Source organism: Aquarana catesbeiana, linkage group LG02 (assembly GCF_042186555.1).
Source record: "Aquarana catesbeiana isolate 2022-GZ linkage group LG02, ASM4218655v1, whole genome shotgun sequence".
NCBI lineage: Eukaryota > Metazoa > Chordata > Amphibia > Anura > Ranidae > Aquarana > Aquarana catesbeiana.
This window is the reverse complement of record NC_133325.1, coordinates 313,184,735-313,208,615: the sequence shown is the minus strand read 5'-3', so window position 1 is coordinate 313,208,615 and position 23,881 is coordinate 313,184,735. Positions and strand designations below refer to the sequence as shown.

Here is a 23,881-nt window from a genome sequence, read left to right as displayed (position 1 = left end):
GATAAAAACCGCAGAGGTGATCAAATACCACCAAAAGAAAGCTTTAATTGTGGGGAAAAAAGGACGTCAATTTTGTTTGGGTACAATGTCGCACGACCGCGCAATTGTCAGCTAAAGCGACACAGTGCCGAATCGCAAAAAATGCTCAGGTCAGAATGGGGGTAAAATCTTCCGGGGCTGAAGTGGTAAAGATATGTAGTAATTTCTTATGTAGTCCATTTCTTCCAGAAAAAAAAGTGCTGATCATTTAATTTGTTGACAGATCAGTGAAAAAGGTAAATGGCGCACATGGTAATGCCATGAACTCTAAAATGATCCATACTGCACCTGTTCTCCCAGGGGAAGTAGTTATCCATGTAGGATCCACATCTCCCATTAAATAACCCCCCGCAGTGTCTTTATACATATGCAGAGGTATAAATTCTATGCCTTTTGTGTCTCTTCGGGATGTAGAATATATAATGTATATTTCAAACGTATAGATCTAAGCGTGTCTCTTCATAGACACACACACACAAAAAAAAAGGATAAATCCGTGGTGTGCAGTACTGCCATTGTTAGAATAATTTATCATGCGGTAACTTATCAGTGCGTTGAATACTTTTTCCTGTCTAGCTTCCATACAATAAATGAAGTGTTGTTCTTCTCCACATGAAGAGGCATTAAAGGATAAGATGCTGATAGGTCGTACCTGGCAGTCTGGTAGCAGCTTCTAGTTCAGCATAGGGAGAGAGGGAGGGACTGGGAGCTTTATTGCAAGCACAGAAAGACTGAGCACAGCTAACAGCAAGACAGGAGCATCAGCACTGTATGCTGCATCTCAAAGCACAAGAAAGTGCAAGCAAGGTAGCACTGGGTCCATGAGCACTGTTCAGCAGGGAGCAAGAAAGTGCTCATACCCTGTGAGAGGGACTGGTGGCATGTGAGGAGGACTGTGGCCAGCACAGCTATGGACAGCTTTGACTTTGCTCTTCTGCAAGAATGGGACTTGGATGACCTCTGGTGAGTGCCTGCTATGTCAGTCTGCATGCTTCTTGTGTTATACAATACAAAAGCTTTGTGAGTGGCTCCTTGCCTGTATTGCGCTGCCGGGAGCCTTACTATTCTTTGGCAGAAGAGGAATGAGCAGCCCTAGGGGCAGGCAGATAGACTTCTAGAAATGCCATTGGTGCGGCTGTATAGAAGCGTGCTGTGCAAAGAATGCCAGCAGTTCCTGATGTCAGCCGGCAGAGGACGCTGTGCATATGAAAGCTGGTTTATTATGTCACCAATATTATTACTAGGATAGCTCTCAGACATCCTCATCATCCTAATAGATTTGTTTAGCTGACAACAGCTTGGTGGAACATAGGGAAGATTTAAGATTGGATAGGCTGTGGGTATGTTTCTGTATTTTACGGGCTCATTCACTCGGGCATATGCGGATTTTCTGCACAGGACACAGGTTCTTGCTGGCAGAATTAACAGAAGGTCCTGCATAAAATACGCACCTAAAGTACACTTGTTTACATACGTTTCGATGTGTTTAGACAATACAGCTCTTAGATGCCTACAATTCTCCCAATAGCTTTGCACATTCACATATTTACATGTGTTTATGTGCAATTGCATGTGCACATGCATAAAATCTACTTTGTTTTGTAGACCTTTAAATGTGAAACCAGTGGCAGCCAGCCCTAATCTACCATATATACTCGAGTATAAGCCAAGTTTTTCAGCACTTTTTTTGGCTGAAACCCCCCCCCCTCGGCTTATACTCAAGTGAATGTCCCACTTAAGAAAAAAATGTCCCGAAAATGGAGCCGAAAAATGGGGGTCATCTCGCTGGGTGCTGCACATGTATACACCCAGTTTCCCCTCCCTCCCATGCTGTGTGTCAGAGATCTGAATTGCCATGCAGCTGCTGTAACAATGTCCCACCTCCTAGACCGCCTCTTCTGATAGACGGCACACTGATCCAATGCTAGGAATCATTGTGTCATGTGTCATAGGAGGCGGGACATCGTTACCGTTGCTGCACGGCGATTCAGATCCGGCTCTAACACACAGCGTGACATTGTGACATCTCATTACCAGGCACTGATAGGCTGTACCTGATGGGCACTGGTAGGCTGCAGGTCATGGGCACTGATAGGCTATACATGATGGGCACTGGCAGGCTGCATGTCATGGGCACTGATAGGCTGTACATGATGGGCACTGGCGGGCTGCATTTCCCACCCTAGGCTAATAATCGAGTTTTCCCAGTTTTTTTGTGGTAAAATTAGGTGCCTCGGCTTATATTCGGGTCGGCCTATACTCGAGTATATATGGTACATGCAGGGTGCCAGACGCATGGATTTTGTTTTTTAAGCACGGGATTAGAGCCGCCTTCCCGTTCGTCTCCTGTGGAGAGGGGGGGAGTTGCGTTGGTTTGCCGCACCCCCCCCCCAAAAAATATGGAGCACCAGCCGCCACTGCATGAAACATTTCTGAATGCAGCTGTGTGTACTGTATGGCCACTTTGATTCATATAACACTGCATTTAGATGTGTACAAAACTATACACATTTTAATTCTGAATTTCAGGTTCCCATGTGAATGAGCCCTTTGCCATGACAAGTAGAAAATAAAAATGATGTTTCAGGATAATGTATTAGGGCCATTGTCAACAGGCTTTTGTTCTCTTCGAGTGGGTTTTGCATCCCTACACAAGTCTATGGGAATGTAAAACCCAATTAAAGCAGGTCAGAAGGAGGTCAATTGCAGGTCAAACCTGTCAAAGTCTAAGGCCCCAGTTCACATATATGCAAATCGGATGCATTTTGAACCGCATCTGATACGCATAACATGTGTACCAGACCGGCTTTCAATGGAGCCAATTCACATATATGTGGGCCAGTTGTGGTGAAAATTAAAAAAGGGTGATTGCATAGTGAAAGCTCATCAACACAGACCTTGAAAGTGGTCCTTCACATGTATTTCACTCTTCCCCCTATTTTTATACTTTTTTTGGGGAACCCTCCCTGAAATCCCAGGATTCTACCATCGCAAAAACAATATCGTCGGCTGCTAACAGCTTTAGAGATGCTCATGTCACGCATCCCCAGAGGCAATTGAGTACTGTTCAGCGTATCCATTGCATCATCAAAGGGCAGGCTGTTTATTCCTGGTTCTTGCTTCTGGCCCACTGATGACCTGAGTTCATGGGGTTATCAGGAGTCCAGCTGTAAAGGCCTGGAAGAGACAGCCAGTTCCCAGTGATGCCTGAGAAGAAGATGGTGGTGCGGGACTGGGTGCACCGCAGCAGAGCAGTAGAATACTGCTGGGTTCAAAGGGTGTGCTAGTATGTTTTTTGTGGATAATCCAGTGAAAAATTAGAAGTGAAAAAAACATGCAGGGTTAAAGTACCTCAAAGTGTCTGAAAGACCTGTCTGTGTTGCCTTTAAGGCCTCATATTCACACGAGCGCTGAGGCCTGTATAGCATGAATGAGGCATCTGTTTACGCATCTGGAGCTGCATAAAAAGGAGATGCAGCAACTATACGGACACATCTGCTTGTCCAAGTTTGAAAGGGAAGCAGGGATGAGTGTGTGGTCATGAATTACAGTGTGCGTTTAGGGTCGTGCACTTGCACCTACGCACCTGTCAAATTCCAGCCACTGCTGAATCTCCATTCACTTACATATGCTGCCTGCTAGCAGCTCCATGCGGCTCCTAATGTGCAAAAAAATGCCTCATTCAAGCTGTATGGTCCTCTGCACCCATGTGAATTAGGCCTAACAGATAAGCAGACTTTCCTATGTATTTCCTATTATGTGCTAGGCTGAGCATACTGTACATGGGTGATTGTTAGTTCCAAGTAAAGATGTGTTCACTTCTCTAGGCAACTAGCTTGTCACAGGGTCTGCTGCAAAATTCCTATCCCTTATGTGCTAGTTTGGCTCATTGCACTCCGGCACTAAACCCACAACAGTGAAATCAGTCTGTAAAGTATGCTTGTTATACTCACTGTGGAACTCAATAGGTTAACCCTCCACATTGAGTAAAAAGGCTGTTTGATCCTGTTCTTCTCTGATCATCCCCTTCTTTTAGGGTCCCCAATCCATCTGCTGATGTATGTATGTATGTATGTATGTATATATGTATATATATATATATATATATATATATATATATATATATATATATATATATATATATATATATATATATATATATAGGCTGGATATCTATACCATACCATTCCATACCATTTATCAATTTAACCATTCAACAATAAACTTAAGTTCCCCCATGAGCATTAGATGCCGTATATGGCTTATCCAGCCACTTTGCCCAGACTTTTCTTCCAATACAAAGCAATAGCTTTTCTCTTATAAAATAAAGTAACATTAGCAAACACTCGCTCTGACACTGTAGGAGGAATAGGCTCCCCCAGACCTAGCAGACATACAGACATTGAAACCAGCAAGTGTGCAGAGGTAATAGAATTTAACAAATCTACCACTTCTTCCCAAAAGATAGCTATATATGGACAGGTCCAAAAGATATGTGAGAAATCTCCATTAACGGCTCCACATCGCCAACACTCAGAAAAGCACTCAGGATTTATCTTCCGGAGTCTGGATGGTGTAAGATAAGCTCCATGTACCAGTTTAAATTGGATCATACGGTCTCTCAAAGACACCAAAGATTGCAAGGGAAAATCCCACACACTCCTCTAATCTTCCATGTCCAGATCTGGTATGTCTCGCATCCACTTATCTCTAAGACCCTCCAATGGCAATAGGGAAATTAGATTAAGATGAGATTTCAACCTCGGGGTGGACTTCTCCATGCATTCAGACCTAAACACTGATTGTAGAGTGGATTGTGTAAACATTAAACTATCTTATGGAAACTGGGCATGAAATGCATAAGAAAGCAGAAGATATCTAAATAAGTGAGAGCCAGTCAAGCTAAAAGTTGAGGCAAGTGTATAGAAAGGGGATATTTTCTGATCAATAATCACTTGAGAAAGTAGTTTGACATTCTACTTAGTCCATGCGATAGGCTCTGGTAATTTATAAAAATGGGGGAGGGTAGGATTTAGCCATAAAGGGGCATTTGGAGAAATCGCTTCTTTGGGATAATGTTCACATCTGCCAGCCTCCCAAGCTTGAATAGTGTTCAGCATTGAAGCAGTCAACTGGTAGAGTGCCCTATGCCCCCTAAATACAAGTACTTTGAGAGCCTCTATAGAGCCTACCACCGCTGCTTCCAGCCAAGTGGAGGAGATGGTTAAATCTGGACTCAACCACCATGTGGCCGTAACCAGCTGAGTGGCTAAAAAATATTTATGTAGATCCAGAAACACTAACCCACCCTGATCACAAGGACGCATCAGGGTGGTTAATTTATATCTGGGGTTCGCTGATCCCCATATAAAGGATGTAAAAAGTTGATTTAATCCTCTCACTGAGGAGAGTGTCTAAAAAGGTACACAAGTTTTGGTATAATTTTCATTTTTAAAAGGTTAATACGTCCCAATAAGGATAATGGTAGAGACTTCCACACTTTAACCCAATATCTCCTAGGATCGGAGTCAAATTCAAGGAAATAAATTCAGAGGCTTGGCGAGAGATTATCACTCCTAAGTACTTAAGTTCTCCACCCACTGCAATGGAATATCATTTGAAGCCATACTACAGGCCTCAATATCTATTGGAAACAGCAGGGACTTAGCCCAATTTACCTTCAGCCCAGTGACGGTTGAAAAGGAATTCGATATCTGTAAAGCTCCTTGAAGAGAGTGTCCAGCGTCATTCAAAAATAATAAAAGATCGTCTGCATACAGTGCTACCCTCTCCTCCAACCAACGAACCAACCAATCCGCAACCCTCTAATATTGGGCAAAGTTCGAAGAGCTTCCGCCACAGGTTTTATAGCATCAGCGAAGAGGGTTGGAGACAGAGGACAGCCCTGCTGAGTTCTCCTATATAACGAAAATGAAGCTGACAATCTTCCCCCCATTTTTACTGCAGCTGTGGGATATCTATGCAGGACCTGCAACCATTTTATAAATACCATTGGAAAACCTATTCTACTGAGCACTTCCCACAGAAAGGGCCATTCAAGAGTATCAAAAGCCCTCTCTAAATCTAGAGAGGCAACCACCCTAGAGCCTATATTAAGATGTGAAGCATGGATATTAGTATATAATCTTCCCCGTCTGGACTGGATCAACAATTCTAGACATCATAGGTTGTAATAGTCAGGAAATAACTTTGGTCAGAATCTTGAAGTCTACATCTACTCCGGGCTACAGCTATTAAAGTGTTACTAAACCCACAACAGTGAAATCAGTCTGTACAGTATATGCAGTAAAATATGCTTGTCATACTCACTGTGGAACCCAATGGGTTAACCCGCCACATTGAATAAAAAGGCTGTTTGTTCCTGTCTTCTCTGATCTTCCCCTTCTTTTAGGGTCCCCAATCCATCTACTGATAATACAGAGCCTTGGAGGTACTCTGCACATGCTCAGTTTGGTGTGTATTGCTAGAGAGTTTTTTGGAAGGGTGCATGTGATCAGCAGAGGGCCAATCAGCACTGTCCAGACAGAGAGTCAGGGATCATGCAGCCTCAAAGGACATTCAGAGGAGAATGAAAGCTTCTCCTACAAGCTTTAACCAGTGCCCAGCCAGACACTGTCACAAGACTACTATATATTGGTGATGAGAAAAAGTTTTTTAGCAGTTTATATTTACTAAAATAATTGCATTTCCACGTTCTGTGTACTGTGGGAGACCAGATATAATGAATGCAGGGTCCTGGGTTTAGTAACACTTTAATTATTTTTTATTAAATGGTAGAAGGGGACAGCTGTGAAATGTCTTGTCCTCAGCATGAAACATATTAGTAAAAATAAATATTCCTGTAGCCCAGAATTTAGTGATTTATTTCCTTATGGGTGATTGTTAGTTAGGTAGTTTAAAAAGTTGCACAAGTGATTCCATGTATGTATGCTTATACACGATTGAAAACTTTTAATCCAAAAAAAATCTGCAAAAAGGCAAGGGTCATGCTTCCTGTTTCCTGCTGTAGTAAATATTGCAGTTTATGGAACTGAACTGGTAACCTGCTGTTATGTAATGTTTCTGTAACTTTTTTTTTTTTTTTACTGCTATAACACCGGCCAACCGCTCAAATCCCCAGACTATTCACAACCTTTCCACTGCTCAAGACACTGCTCGAGACACTGATTCAAAGCTCTTCAGTCTCCACTCCCAACGTTTCGTCTCTTACAAACTTTTTCAAGGGGGAACTTTGGACTTTGTATTGCTTTGGACATATGTTGCATTTTTTAATTCATTTTGTTGCCATTTTGATGAGCACATTCATTTAAAGAGTGGATTATGTCAGCACTGATTTATTTATTAACTTTTTGTTTTTAGCGTTGTATTTAGTGTATTTGTTCTTTACTTTGTGGGCTGGTTATATACATACAGCAGCCGTGTCACTTTTACATTTTTTGGCCAGTTTTATTCATTGTTTTAGTTTTAGTTTTTATTTTTTTTCCAAGCACGGAAGGGTATAATGAATTTTCTTATTATAGCCTGTGGATCAGTATTATTATACAGACCCATGTTTATGAAACAATATATTCCAGAACAATGCAATATGTAGTATATCAGGTATACTTTCAGATGTTAGCTTTAAAGCAGATACTTTTGCATACACGTTTTGCATGCAAATTTAAGTGGCCTGATACTAATTATAGAGATCTACAAGCAGTGCAGATCTGAAAAGAGCACATCAGAATGGCTTTTTTGGAGTGATTGTGCCCTAGGCACTAACACAAACCTCGACCAGGTGTTCCACAAACGTAATGGATGATAGTTTTTGCCAAAAAACTCGTATAGGTTTCAGCTTTTCTTGAGCGGAGCAGATCGCTGGGTGAGTAAAGGAAACATTAAGACCTAGCAGGAAATCTCCAATATATAAACCTGTGAGCTTTTTGATGCTTCTTTGCTTTAGGTTTGGATATCTGTGTCTAAGGAAGGATTCTGATACCCATATATGACAGTTGCATGTCACATGTTAGGTGAAATTGGTGTTAAACATTGTACTGTACTTTGATGTGATATTTTGTGTGACTCATTTGTTAACTTGACAGGGCCGGTCCACCCAAAAGTGTCTTTTAATTATAGGTGGCATGTGTTTTGTCGAATCCGTCCCAGTCTTGGATACTACAACAGTGAAATCTCCCTGCCATAATTGGCAGTTGTGTTCCTGTGGGGTTTTAGGGTTCTGACTGACTTTTGTGTTTTCTAGTACTCATATTTTTCAGTGTAACATAGATTTAAAAAATATACCAGGGAACGTGGGAACCAATAACGGTAGCCACAGCAACTCAAACACAAATATCTTATAATAGATGTTTCAAGGGATATTAGAAATTTTTAGGTGGCTTAAAGCAGAACTCCAATCTTTTTTTTTTTTTTCTACTTCTGTTCTCTACAATACAAAGTAGTTACCGCTAATAATTCTTATCCTAGGTCTACATTGCTGCTATGAATAGTAAAATACTAGCTTCATTGTTATAAGAACATACAGCCGACACTATACTTCTGCTGCACCAGATTTTGTACTCTCCAGATTTAGTATATCAACCCAGTGGTGCCACTAGGGGGTGACACCAGGCTGAAACTGGCAGTCTGGCACCAGTGCAGAGGCTCCCTCCTTTCCTGGCTTATAGATCTCCTCAGCTGCATGCGATGTGCAGGGAGAGTGGGGGAGGAGGGAGCGAGGCAGAGACAGAGGTGCCCGAAGTCTGATACTGTCCCACATACCGCAATCTCAGGAGAAAGAGTGACAGCATGCTACAGCACCTGCCTGGGGCCGAGGTATTGCCGCTGTAGCGGCGCTTTGCGGGCACATTTAACCTCCTTTCAGCCGTTAGCGGGGGTTAAAAGCGCCCTGCTATCTGTCAAAAGTGCCGCAAAAACGTCGGTAAAACGCCGCTAAAAACAGCGGCGCTTTACCGCTGACGCCCCCAATGCCCCATTGTGAAAGTAGCCTAAGAGAAATCTCAAGGCTGTCATGTCTTTGTGTTTTGCAAGGCTTTAAGCGAAAAAAAAATTCATGCCAAAATAACTACATGGAATCCGTTGATATGGCCTCATTGTGCTATGTTTGCATACAATTGGATAATTAGCTGTGAACATTTTCCATTCAACCTAAAATGCCACATAGAGTCTCTATTCGCATGTAACCAATAGGGTACAAATCTGGCCGTGGCTGTTTACACACACTGTGTGTATGAGGTTAGTTTCTCTCTTTGTATAAAAAATGCTGATTCTCGCTGGCACACCCCAGGTGAATTAAAGGATAAGTTCACCTTTGGGAACATGTTACATGTTCCACCTGTTTTTAGAGTGGAACATGAAATATGTTCCCAGTCCTGCAGCCACTCCCTAATCCCCTCTCCCTGTGACAGTGGGCCAGGGATCCACTGTCACTATTTGAAAAGAGGGCAGTTGTGCGTGGCTCTGCCCACACAGCCGCACCATTCATTCACAGAATTCTGTGAATAAATGAACTACAAGTACCAACACCCTTTTCGGCTGATGGTTTTTAGTTCTCAATGAACCACCACAGTGCTGTTGAGTACTCTAGTAGTTCATTGATTCCTCCTGTCATTGTGTGGCTCCCCGCCCAAACGAGGTAGGCAGACAGCTTACACTGGCAGTCTGCAGGAACCCTGCTTTGCACCCGTGATCTGCTGATCCTAAGCTAAAAAATTGTAAAAGCACATTTTTTTACCTGCAAAAAATGCACATTTTTTTTTTTTAAAGGTGAACTCATCCTTTAAGCCCTCTTCTACAAGTTGTGATTAATTGCATCCTCTCAATCAATGAACAAAAAAAAATTGCTGCAATCGATCTTGATAAAACTGATTTGGAGCATAAGCTACTGTCCTGCAATCAATTGCTTGACTGGCCAATAAAATTACCCATGTACTTGCTTCCATTGCCTGCTATGTGTTCCAATGGATGCGATTGTTAGTGGCTTTAGTTGTGCGATCAAGTGACTAAAAACTGCCCATGTGCTTTCAGCCTTAAAACACAAAAGAATATGACTGTCTGCCATAGACAGCGCTGTCTGGCTTTCTCAACAGACACTTTCAGGCAAAGTCATTGTTGCTATTTTTGTGAAATGAGATCTCCACATATATCCTAATATTTAATATACAAAATACAGCACCAAAAGCATATAGTTAATAAATAAATCAGTGTTGTCATTTTCCATACTTCAAAGAATCCACAGTGAAAAATTTAGGGTAAAATTTTCAACAAATGTCCAAAACAGTACAAAGTCCAATGGAGTCCAAAGTTTCCTCCACCAAGTATTTCTTCCCAGGTGCTTGAGTTAGTTACATCAAAAAGTGCTCCCTCCACCACAATCAAGGGTTGCACTTACCAGACCCATATGCCCATCAGTGAAGAGATTATGCAAACCAGGCTCATGTCAGGTACTTAGGCTGTTATCCACTACTTCCTCTGCTCACTGTTCACAAATCCCCCAGATGTTTACATTAAAAAAGCACAGGAGAACGCCAATGGTGTGATAACTTCTGGATAATTCTATTAAAGACACTAAAAAATACTCACATAGACTGCAAGTAAACAGGCACATGAAATCAACCAGCTGCATCTTCAACTTCAGAGAAATGTTAGCAATAAAGTGAGCGTACATAAATAAATATTGTATATTGACATCTGTAATGCTGTTTGGATGTTTCATTTTGAAAGCCTAAAGGTTTAGCGTTGAGCAGTGCGGGGTGTACCAACATGGCCTCCACCACCTTCCTACTGCTGTCACCCAGCTTCTTTGAAAATGTAACATCCAAACAGGATCACACATGTCAACACAGTATATTTATTTATATATGCTCACTTTATTGCTGAAATTACTCTGAAATTCAAGATGTAGCTGGGTGTAGTAATATGTCTGCTGTCACCCTCTTCTGACTGCAGGTGTTCTGTCAGATTAGCAAACCTGGTAGCCGTGGAGGCATGCGCAGCTGACAAAACCTCACTTCCATTACCTAATCTGACGGGTCACCGATTCTAACAGAACATTGGCCAACCGCTCACATCCCCAGACTATTCACAACCTTTCCACTGCTCAAGAGACACAGATTCAAAGCTCTTTAGTCTCCAATCCCAACGTTTCATCTCTAATAAACTTTCAAGGGGGAACGTATAACTTTGTATTGCTTTGGACATTTGTAGAATTTTTTAATTCATTTTGATGAGCACATTCATTTAAAGAGTGGATTATATTAGCACTGATTTATTTATTAACTATTTATTTTCAGCGCTGTATTTTGTGTATTTGATCTTTACATTGTGGGCTGGTTATATACATACAGCAGCCGTGTCACTTTTGCATTTTTTGGGCAGTTTTATTGATTATTTTAATTAATTTTTTTTTATGTTCCTAGCGTGGAAGGGTATAATGAATTTTCTTATTATAACCTGTGGATCAGTATTATTATACAGACCCACTTTTATGAAACAATATATTCCAGAACAAATATGTAGTAAGTATATCAGGTATACTTTCAGATGTTAGCTTTAAAGCAGATACTTTTGCATACACATTTTGCATGCAAATTTAAGTGGCCTGATACTAATTATAGAGATCTACAAGCAGTGCAGATCTGAAAAGAGCATTTCAGAATGGCTTTTTTGGAGTGATTGTGCCCTAGGCACTAACAAAAACCTCGACCAGGTGTTTCACAAACGTAATGGATGAAAAAAAAAAACAAGCCTCGTGTAGGTTTCAGCTTTTCCTGAGCGGAGCAGACCGCAGGGTGAGTAAAGGAAACATTAAGACCTAGCAGGAAATCGCCAAAATATAAACCTGTGAGCTTTTTGATGCTTCTTTGCATTAGGTTTAAATGTGTGTGTCTAAGGAAGGATTCTGACACCCATATATGACAGTTGCATGTCACATGTTAGGCGAAATTACTATATATATATATATATATATATATATATATATATATATATATATATATACTATAACAGTGAAATCTCCCTGACATAATTGGCAGTTGTGTTCCTATGGGGTTTTGGGGTTCTGACTGACTTTTGTGTGTTCTAGTACCCATATTTTTCAGTGTAAAATAGATTTTAAAAATATACCAGGGAACGTGGGAACCAATAAAGGTAGCCACAGCAACTCAAACACAAATATCTTATAATAGATTTTTCAAGTTTTCAAGGGATATTAGAAATTTTTAGGTGGCTTAAAGCAGAACTCCAATCTTTTTTTTTTCTACTTTTGTTCTCTACAGTACAAAGTAGTTACCGCTAATAATTCTTATCCTAGGTCTACATTGCTGCTATGAATAGCAAAATACTAGCTTCATTGTTATAAGAACATACAGCCGACACTATACTTCTGCTGCACCAGATTTTGTACTCTCCAGTTTTAGTATATCAACCCAGTGGCATCGCTAGGGGGGGGCAGGGGGTGTGGTCCGCACCTGTGTGACACCCGCCAGAGGGTAACACCAGGCTGAGACTGGCAGTCTGGCACCAGCGCCAAGGCTCCCTCCTTCCCTGGCTTATAGATCTTGGGGAGAGTGGGGGAGGAGGAAGTGAGGCAGAAACAGAGGTGCCCGGAGTCTGACACTGTCCCACACAACGCAATCACATCTTCCCCCGCCGGCTGCACTCACTGCAGACCGGACTATAGCTGCCTCCTCCTCTGCTCCTCAGGAAGAGTGACAGCTCCCTACAGCACCTGCCCGGGGCCGAGGTATTGCAGAGCAGGGGGACATCTATGCTGCCAGGAGAGTCATTTTACGGAGGGAAGGGTTGAGTATATGTGCTAGGGGATGCTGTGTTTTGGATGCTCTATCCACCCCCCCGATCCTATCCCAGCTCCATCCACCACACCCATCCCAGCTCCATCAATCCCCCTGATCTCATCCCAGCTCCATCCATCCCCCCGATCCCATCCCAGCTCCATTCATCCCCTGATCCCATCCTGACTCCATCCATTCCCCGATCCCATCCTGGCTCCACCCATCCCCCAATCCCATCCTGGCTCCATCCACCAACCCCATCCCATCCCCATCAATCTCCCCGATCCCATCCCAGCTCCATCCACCACCCCCATTCTATCCCAGCTCCATCCATCCCCCTGATCCCATCCCAGCTTCATTCCCCACCCCCATCCCAGCTCCATTCACAACCCAATCCCATCCTGGCTCTATCCATTCCCCTGATCCCATCCTGGCTCCATCCAACCCCCCCGATCCTATTCCAGCTCCATCCACCCCTGTGATCACAACCTGGCTCCATCTACCACCCTATCCCATCTCCATCCATTCCCCTGATTCCATCCTGGCTCCATCCATTCCCCTGATTCCATCCCGGCTCCATTCATTCCCCTACTTCCATCCCGGCTCCATCCATTCCCTGGGCGGGGGGGAGTGGGGTGACAACATGTTTAACCACACCAGCTGACACCAACCCTAGTAATGCCACTGTAACAACCCCATTATAACAATTTTGATAATAAAAAGCTGTAATTTTACTTTTTTAGATAGTAGAGTCTAAAAGTCAATAAAGGTCTCATGTATAACAATTAATAAAATCACTGTCTTTATTTGAGTGCATCAACCCTGTATTTTCACATTTATGCCCATTCCCTGAAATAGACATACATTTGTAATTGACAAGTTTATTACCAATAAATTTGATGACATTTTACAAAGTAAAGAGATTTGTGAAAATGTTAACCAAATAGGGAGATTAAAAACATAATGATAAAAGAAGCGTAAATAAAAGCACATCAACTTTAGGAACATTCCCTGACTTGGCCTTCTTTGAAAATAAGAGATTCTATGTGCTTTAGAGTAGCAAAAGGCTGAAAGGTTTTCTAAAAGAGAGATTACCCTGGGTCATTGTATTCTTCAAATATGGCAAGAAACAATGAGATTGCTAAGAGCAGCTTTCTAAACTGACACTTTTTCCATATCATAGAAAAAAAAAATGGCAACATAATAATACTGACCTTTGCAAATAGGTACCCAGGTGATAGCTTCTGTGCAAAGTGTGAAAACATGGACAAAAAGTTAGCAAGGTATAATGATTATACTAGTCTATCACTGTCATGGTTGACAAATAAGAATTACATTTTTGTGAAAATATCCTGTGAACTAGGGATAGGTAGTAGAGTGCGTCCGGCTTCCCTGAATGAGCCCATAGTGTGAATAAACACGCAGCAGTCTTCATAAAAGTACAATCTTTGTGAGGTTTATTCAGGGGCTGCAAAGTACCGGTATTTATAAATGCAGTGAGGAAAAGCCACCCATAAACTCTACCACTCAGATTACAGAAAGTGTTCCCTTATCATCAACCAACCAGGCTTAATGCCTGCCAGTTTCTCTCACTGAGTAAGGAATTGTACAGCAGGAGGGTGTACAACAACATCCTGGGAGTAAAGTAAATTCTTTTCAGGACTCTTCCTGTCATAAGGTGGCCATACACAGTTCAAATTTTGGGCAACGTCTGCTAAATCGGCTGAAATTTTAACTGTGGGTGGTCCTGTCGCCAACCCTCTGCTTGACAAAAGCTGATCTTACAGGAGTTGCTGGCTTGCACTGCTGCCACTTAAAGGACAACTTTGTTTATTTTTCAGTGAATACAAGGTGTTCTCTGATTGGAAGAGTTGGAGATTGTGAGGTAATCTGCCCCTAATCTCCACCTTGTCCAGTCATAAACATCTTGTATTTATAGAAAAAAAATTACAAGGCGTTCTATGAATGGCAGTGATGGCAAGCGAGTGATTCCTTGTGTTTAGTGTGCTGGAGCAGCACCTGAAAGATCACAGTTTTCACTGTATGTAGCATGGACTACTACAGTGATTTTCAGCATCCTCTGCAGCTCTGCAGATATTAGATATGGATGCTTACATCAAGCCAAACTGGCGCAATGTAAATTTAAAAAAAAAAAAAAGAAGATAATTCCCTGAGTCAGGGCCGGATTTCCCACAAGGCCACCAAGGCTAGGTCTCGGGGTGGCAGTGGTGCAGGGGCAGCGCCGCTCCTGCGGCGACTTCTCGGCTGCCCCCCCACTAACATAGCAGCATGCAGGGCCGATCCATCCCAGGCGGGGTGCAGTGCACCCGGGTGCCAGAGAGGTGGGGGCGCTGAAGCGCTAGAGTGCTCCCCTCCCTCCTCCTCCTCTCTGTGTCCAGAGGCGGCTCCCTCCGAGGATACCGCCGCTGCTGCTGTAATTTTCAGGGCTCAAGCCTGCCCCCCCTCCCTCCTGTCAGAGAAGGAGTGCAGCCGCCAGAGATCGGAGCGGCTGGTCTCTGTGTGGTCCCTGATGTGTTCTCCTCCTCTGTCTCTCACTCCCACCCAAGCCTGTCTCCATCTGTTCTCCACCCGGGTGGCACGGCTGCACACTGTCCTCTTCTCACTAGCTGCCGCCCGGGTGTTTTTATGTACACTAATGGTTTGTCCTGGGAGGTCTTTACTAATGGAGGGGGGTTTGTTCTGGGGGGTCTCTACAAATAGAGGGGGGTTGTCCTGGGGGGTCTGTACTAATGGAGGGGGGTTTGTCCTGGGGGGGTCTCTACTAATAGAGTGGGGTTGTCCTGGGGGGTCTGTACTAATGGAGGGGGGGTTTGTCCTGGGGGGTCTCTACAAATAGAGGGGGGTTGTCCTGGGGGGTCTCTACTAATAGAGGGGGCAGTTTGTCCTGGGGGGGTCTGTACTAATGGAGGGGAGGGTTTGTCCTGGGGGGATCTCTACTAATAGAGGGGGGGTTGTCCTGGAGGGGGGCTGTACTAATGGAGGGGGGGTTGTCCTGGGGGATCTCTACTAATAGAGGGGGGTTGTCCTGGGGGTCTCTACTAATAGAGGGGGTTGTCCTGGGGGGGTCTCTATTAATAGAAGGGGGGTTGTCCTGGGGGTCTGTACTAATGGAGGGGGGGGTTGTCCTGGGGGGATCCCTACTAATAGAGGGGGGTTGTCCTGGGGGGGTCTCTACTAATAGAGTGGGGTTGTCCTTGGGGGGTCTCTACTAATAGAGGGGGGTTGTCCTGGGGGGGTCTCTACTAATAGAAGGGGGTTGTCCTGGGGGGTCTTTGCTAATGGAGGGGGGTTGTCCTGGGGGGATCTCTACTAATAGAGGGGGGTTGTCCTGGGGGGTCTCTACTAATATAGGAGGGAGTTTGTCCTGGGGGGTCTGTACTAATGAAGGGGGGTTTGTCCTGGGGGGATCTCTACTAATAGAGTGGGGGTTGTCCTGGGGGGGTCTCTACTAATAGAGGGGGGTTGTCCTGGGGGGTCTCTACTAATGGAGGGGGGGTTTGTCCTGGGGGATCTCTACTAATAGAGGGGGGGTTGTCCTGGGGGGTCTCTACTAATAGAGGGGGGAGTTTGTCCTTAGGGGTCTGTACTAATGGAGGGGGGTTTGTCCTGGGGGATCTCTACTAATAGAGGGGAGTTGTCCTGGGGGGTCTCTACTAAAAGAGGGGGGAGTTTGTCCTGGGGGGTCTGTACTAATGGAGGGGAGGGTTTGTCCTGGAGGATCTCTACTAATAGAGGGGGGGGTGTCCTGGGGGGGTCTGTACTAATGGAGGGGGGTTGTCCTGGGGGATCTCTACTAATAGAGGGGGGGTTGTCCTGGGGGGTCTCTACTAATAGAGGGGGGTTGTCCTAGGGGGTCTCTACTAATAGAAGGGGGGGTTGTCCTGGGGGGTCTGTACTAATGGAGGGGGGTTGTCCTGGGGGGTCTCTACTAATAGAGGGGGGTTGTCCTAGGGGGTCTCTACTAATAGAAGGGGGGGTTGTCCTGGGGGGTCTGTACTAATGGAGGGGGGTTGTCCTGGGGGGATCTCTACTAATAGAGGGGGGTTGTCCTGGTGGGGTCTCTACTAATATAGTGGGGTTGTCCTGGGGGGTCTCTACTGATAGAGGGGGGTTGTCCTGGGGGGTCTCTACTAATAGAAGGGGGGTTGTCCTGGGGGGTCTGTACTAATGGAGGGGGGTTGTCCTGGGGGGATCTCTACTAATAGAGGGGGGTTGCCCTGGGGGATCTCTACTAATAGAGGGGGGTTGTCCTGGGGGGTCTCTACTAATAGAGGGGAATTGTCCTGGGGGGTCTCTACTAATGGAGGGGGGTTTGTCCTGGGGGATCTCTACTAATAGAGGGGGGGTTGTCCTGGGGGGGTCTCTACTAATAGAGTGGGGTTGTCCTGGGGGGTCTCTACTAATAGAGGGGGGAGTTTGTCCTGGGGGGGTCTGCACTAATGGAGGGGGGTTTGTCCTGGGGGGATCTCTACTAATAGAGGGGGATTGTCCTGGGGGGTCTCTACTGATAGAGGGGGGTTGTCCTGGGGGGGTCTCTACTAATAGAGGGGGTTGTCCTTGGGGGCTGTACTAACAGAGGGGGGTTTTCCTGGGGGGTCTTTACTAATGGAGGGGGGATTGTCCAGGGGGGTCTGTACTAATGGAAGGGGGTTTGTCCTGGGGGGTCTTTACTAATGGAGGGGGGTTGTCCTGGGGGGTCTCTACTAATAAAGGGGGGGTTGTCCTGGGGGGTCTCTACTAATAGAGGGGGGTTTGTCCTGGGGGGGTCTGTACTAATGGGGGGGAATTTTGTACTGGGGGGTCTGTACTAATGAAGGGGGGTTTGTCCTGGGGGTCTGCACTAATGAAGGGAGGGGGGTTTGTCCTGCAGGGGGTCTGTACTAATGGAGGGGGGGTTTGTCCTGGGGGGTCTGTACTAATGGAGGGGGGTTTGTCTTAAGGGGGTCTGTACTAATGGAGGAGGGGGGGATTTGTCCTGGTGGGGGTCTGTACTAATGGAGGGGGGTTTGTCCTGGTGGGGGTCTGTACTAATGGAGGGGGAGTGGTTTGTCCTTGGGGGGTCTACACCCAGGAAAGTACACCCAGGGCTCCAGAGGGAGAGGGCAGTGCTGAGAGAACACCATCAGAGAGAGAACCCCGCTGCCCTGCGCCACCAGAGGGAAAGCCACAAAGCCTGGCGCCATCCCTGGTGGAGAAAGGAATGGAGTCATTGCCAGAATACAGATCTGGGTGCTACCCAGCGAAGTCGCCATGGGCAATTCAGAGTGAGCTGACTCCTGATCAGAGGAACCATTGCTGTATCACTGGGTCAGGTGAGAGGACCGATCGGCCATAATCTACTAACGTCCATAGGAACTGCAGTCTCTGACCATCTCCTGTATCATGTCTGCAGTCTCTGACCATCTCCTGTATCATGTCTGCAGTCTCTGACGTCTCTTGTATCATGTCTACAGTCTCTGACCGTCTCTTGTATCATGTCTGCAGTCTCTGACCAGCTTCTGTACCATGTCTGCAGTCTCTGACCGTCTCTTGTATCATGTCTACAGTCTCTGACGTCTCTTGTATCATGTCTTCAGCCTCTGACCATCTCCTGTATCATGATTGCAGTCTCTGACCATCTCTTGTATCATGTCTGCAGTCTCTGACCATCTCCTGTATCATGTCTGCAGTCTCTGACCATCTCCTGTATCATGTCTGCAGTCTCTGACCATCTCCTGTATTATGTCTGCAGTCTCTGACCATCTCCTGTATCATGTCTGAAGTCTCTGACCATCTCCTGTATTATATCTGCAGTCTCTGACCATCTCTTGTATCATGTCTGCAGTCTTTGACAGTATTATGTCTAGGGGCTCTTTCTAACAGACAGCCCTCTGTGTGTGCATCAGAGAGACTCCCCTCCAGGTCTCATTAGTGTACTCTCCTCCTGTATTTTCTTTATTGTTAAGAGATAATGGGAGGATCCCAAGGTAACGAAGACTTCTAAGGGGAGCAGCATCTCTGTGTTTGAGCCGTTGCCATAGAAACATTTGTAAAGGAGAGGAGTTGGTAAGATGATCACGCCCATGTGGGGGCACCAGAAAAATTTCTGCACCCAGGCGTCTGTGACCCTAGGATCAGCCCTGGCAGCATGGCAGGTGCGGCAGGTCCGTGCCTTCTCTAATATCACTGCACTGCCCCCTCCCCACACTGCCTGTCTTATTCACACAAAACATGAAGCGCAGTCGCTCTAGACAAAGGGCGGGACTTTTTAAGTTAAGAAGTGGGTGATTGGTTGCTAGGCAGCGGGGCGGTCCCAGCAATAAATCACTCACTTTTAACGTGAAAAGTCCCACCCGTTGTCCAGAGCGGCCAGGCTCCATGTCTTGTGTGAATAAGGTAGGGTTCTTTGGGGAGGGGGGAGTGCTGTGCTGTAAAGGAGTTTGATATTGAGAGAGGACTGTGATGGGGGCTCAGTCTGTGATTGGGGGGGCCAGTCTGTGATTTGGGGGGTCAGTCTGTGATGGGGTCTGTGATGGGGAGTCTGTGATGGGTCAGGACCAGTTTGTGATGGGGGATCAGTCTGTGACGTGGGGTCTGTGATGGGGGGGGTCAGTCTATGATGGGGGTCTGCTATGGGTCAGGTCAGTCTGTGATGGGGGGTCAGTCTGTAATGAGGGGTCTGTGATTAGGGGGGTCAGTCTGTGATGGGAGGGTCTGTGATGGGTCGGTCTGTGATGGGGGGTCAGTCTGTGATGGGTCAGTCTGTAATGGGTGGTCTGTGATGGAGGTTTGTGATGAGGAAGGGGAGGATGTGATGTAAGGGGGGGAGCTAAGGACACTGATGTAAAAGGGGGTCGTGATGTAAAGGGGGGACTGAAGACACTGATGTAAAAGGGGGTCTGTGATGTGATGTGAAGAGGGGTGACTGAAGGACCCGGCCTTGGGGTGGCAAAGGGAGTAAATGCGGGCCTGCCCGGAGTTGTGCTTTAAAGCCATATACCAGCTTGTTTCCAGCCTTTTCAAATCTGGTTCCATTGCTTCTTATTCTTTTGATGGCACCTCTTTGTTGTTTTGGTGTAAAAGCCCTGGTGTATTTTATTTTGCTGTGCTTGAGTACTGTTAATTATTGATGAGGTAAAGTTGTCAATAATTGAATGCCTTGTGGCCATATTAGGTCAATAATGTCCCTGTCCCTATGTTACATGTGGCTGCGAGCAGGAGAAATTCCACAGCTGTAGCTGTTTGGGCTTGCTGTCACGTGACAGTTTCCCAGGGGTACATTTTGGCCCCAACCATAGCTCACCCTTACTGTTAATCATAAGCAAGGGTAACAGAAAAAAAAATAATAATAAAAAAACTCTGCTTGGTGCAAAATAAACGTGAAAAATAGAAAAATGTAAAAATAAAGTGAACTGTACAGCAGCACTCAAAAACACATTTATACAGCTGTATAAAAATCTAAATAGAAATCTTTTGTTGCGCTATACCTTTAAACACATTAAACATGTATATCACTCAGAGGTGCAAAAACGTGTGACTAAGTCCATAAAACTTTCAATATGATTAAGATTTGAGATGAAATATACTGGTGTGCAGGGACTGCCATCATCCTAAATAATACTAAAGGAGATGTATGCAACAAAGTGCATGTAGGGGACGCCCCTTTGGATTTTAAAGGCAGGATAAGAGTAAGAAAAGTAGATAATGGTAAAAGGCAAAAACAATGCCAACTTTATTGTTGTACAAATATAGATAAAAGTGTCTAAGAGACAGGGCAAATACTTGAATGTAAACCATACAGAGCATTAGTTAATAATATCACCCGGTGCCATCGACCCCAGGAGACCAACCCAGCCAGAGTGGGTATAGTGGGGGTAGGTGGCTAGAAAATATATTCCGACATGTTTTGGAGAAGATCGTAGTCAAATTTGTATATTCCTTCTTCAGGGGAATTATTTTACATACAGGCGGGTGAAAAATGTTTCTTGTCTCTGGAACATAAGTGTATACATAAATGAATAACATAGCAAGGAAAGACTATAAAATGGTCTATTCACTAGCCATTATTTATAAAGAGTAGGCAAAATCACAGTACTTACATGGTTAGACTCATGTCATAAATAAGAAACAGATAAAGGAATCATATGCTGGCTGTAGGGGTCCACCGGTGGCAAAGGAGGGGAAACCGTGCTGACAAACAGAGCCGCAGGGGCACTTTCACAAGGGACGCCCAATCCTCCCTGTAGCAAACAATGTCACCATTAGGGGGAAAGATTGCACAGGGGAAGAGGCAAGGAGGTATATATAAAAGCTATAAAGTATAATGTATACTACATACTATACTATATATAGTATAGTATAACATAATGTGGTAGCTAGCCATATAGGATACCAGGTCCCTGCAGAGCAAGGTTCCTACCTTAGTTGTAAAGACAAAGCCGTCCGTTGCTGACAGTCCGGTGTCCACATAGAGAATGGCAAAAGACATCCGGGTGAGAGCAACAGAGTACCTATATATAGAGACAATGAGCCAATTTAGTATGAATACTCATGTTGTTCACAGCTGTGTTAAAACACAGCTGTTTTAACTGTTTTAAGCTGTTTTAACAGGTGTGTGATGGGCGGCCAATCCGAGTGCAGACAGAGAGGTCATCCGCGCCGCCGCATCGACACATGCGGCGTACGTGGATGTACCTCAAGTTGCGTACCTCAGGCGTGGTGGCGCAACCACGCCCAAAGGAGGCGTGATGGCGTCATGCGCCGGCGCGCCGCCGGCGGGAGGGCTTCACCAGTCGTCATGGAGACGACGGTGAGATCGTAAGAACGCTCCAATTTGCGCAGCCAACCAGAGACGGGAGAGGGTGTCCCCAACCGACTCAGGCTGCACAAAGGAAGCCCGCCCACCGGATGTCAGTGCACAAGCAGCATCACAGAAAATCAAAGGGACCCAAACCCGCCATCTAGTGGATAGATGGAAGAGGACAGCCAGAATATGAAACAAAGAAAAACACAACAATAATACATACTGAAAAGTGAGAATGAAATATAAATATAAAATATACAAAATAAAATAAAAAAAAAAATTACTATGAATAATGAGTGAAAATACAAATATGTTACATAACATATATTGAGAATAATTCAAGAAATATACCAAAATTAATAGTATTTAGAAAGGAGACCAATTGTTCACATATTAAGTTCGCAGACCCCAGAGAAAAAGCCTGGGAGAAAGGGTCTGAAATTAAAGGCCTCATTTAGTCCTGGTGGCGTGGTGGCTCATAAACTATGGATCCATCTGAGTTCACATTGCAGAAGATTTTTATTAAAGTCCCCACCCCTGGAATTGAAATGTATACGATCGAGTCCCAAAAAATAAATTTTGGGGATCGAAGTGGGATGTGCAAGGGCCATATGTCTGCCAATGGTTACATCGGGATCACGTTTGGAAATTGTTGAGATGTGTTGTATATTCTCTTCCATAGAGGATTGATGGTCTTTCCAATGTAATAGCGTCCACACTCGCAGGTGAGTAAGTACACCACACCCGGGGTCTTACAGTTAATAAAGTGTTTTGGGTGGAAAGGCCGTCCATTAGGCAGGTGGATGTCTCTACGTCGGTCTATATACTGACAGTAGGGGAATCCACCGCATGAAAAGGTACCTAAGGTTTTACAAGTGTCTCCTCTATGTGATTTGTACTCACTTTGGACTAATCGGTCACCGACAGACGGGGCTCTTCTATAGGTCACAGATGGAGTATCTGTGACAAAAGGAGACAGTAGTGGGTCCATTTTCAGCAAGTGCCAATACCTATTTAGGATTCGCTTTAATTGTCGGTGCTGTGTGGTGTAGGTGGTAATGATTCTAGTGGTGTTGTCGTTACAAGCTTGTTTCGGTGTGTCTAATAGATCCTGTCGTGACAGAGCTAGTGTTTTTTTGTAAGCTTTTTTTAGGGAAGACCGAGAATAATCTCTCTCTCGAGTAATCGAGTCTTAAGCTTGTCAGCCTCATCTTTAAATGTAAAGTCATCCGAACAATTTCTGCGTGTCCTGAGATATTGTGTGTAAGGTATAGAGGACAGCAGGGGTTTGGGGTGAAAGCTATCTGCGTGTAGAAGGGAGTTCCCTGCCGTGGGCTTGCGGTATAGCTGACTTGAGATACTGCCGTCGGACTGTTTTTTAACCAATACGTCTAAGAAGGTAATCTCAGTTTCACTTTGCTCCATAGTAAAGGCCAGATTGAAGTCATTGCAATTGATTGCAGCCAGGAAATCATGCAAAACTTTGACTGGACCGTCCCATATAAGAAATACGTCGTCTATATACCTGCGCCACGTTAAGACAGCGAGTCATTGGTGATGAGAGAGTGTTCCCACTCCCCCAGGTACAGATTGGCGTACAATGCGGCACAACAAGTCCCCATCGCAACGCCCTGTACCTGGAGGTAGTGGGAACCATTGAAACAGAAAGCATTGTGAAATAGTATGAATTCGAGAGAATTCAGAATGAACTCATTGTATTCCGGCTTAGATTCACTAAATTGTGAGAGTGCACGACGCACCATCACAAGGCCAAGATTGTGAGGTATACTGCAATAAAGGGACTCGACGTCGATGGTGACCAGAAGGGTATATGTATATCCCGGAGGGCTTGTAGAAAATGTACGGTGTCACGTGTGTAGGATGCTTGGCATTCGACGATGGGTTTCTGATGATTATCAAAAGAAGAAAAACAGGAAAGGCGCCTCTTAGTAAAGCTGTATATTTAATGATATAATTTCATTAAAAGCACTCACATGTAACACTTAGTGAGTGCTTTTAATGAAATTATATCATTAAATATACAGTTTTACTAAGAGGCGCCTTTCCTGTTTTTCTTCTTTTGCATATCTGGAGCGGCTTCACCTCCCTTCAAAAGGCTGCCCTGTGCATAGACTGTATGTATCTCACAAAGAGCGGTTTGCTCTAAAGGACATTTTGCTGATAACATTGATATATTATGAACAATGGAACCTGCGCTGCTTGTCTTTTC

At 44.7% G+C, this 23,881-nt stretch overlaps 1 protein-coding gene across 3 annotated transcripts in view; it reads left to right on the top strand.

Moving 5' to 3' along the window:
* The first annotated feature begins 740 nt into the window (after positions 1-740).
* The window catches only part of AFF3 (ALF transcription elongation factor 3), a 523,081-nt gene continuing 499,940 nt past the window's right edge, over positions 741-23,881 (top strand). For all 3 annotated transcript variants that reach the window (XM_073614716.1, XM_073614715.1, XM_073614718.1), the window contains exon 1: positions 741-1,002. In XM_073614716.1, the coding sequence (XP_073470817.1) occupies positions 993-1,002 (10 nt within the window). In that variant the 5' untranslated portion in view covers positions 741-992. The remainder of the gene's footprint in view (positions 1,003-23,881) is intronic.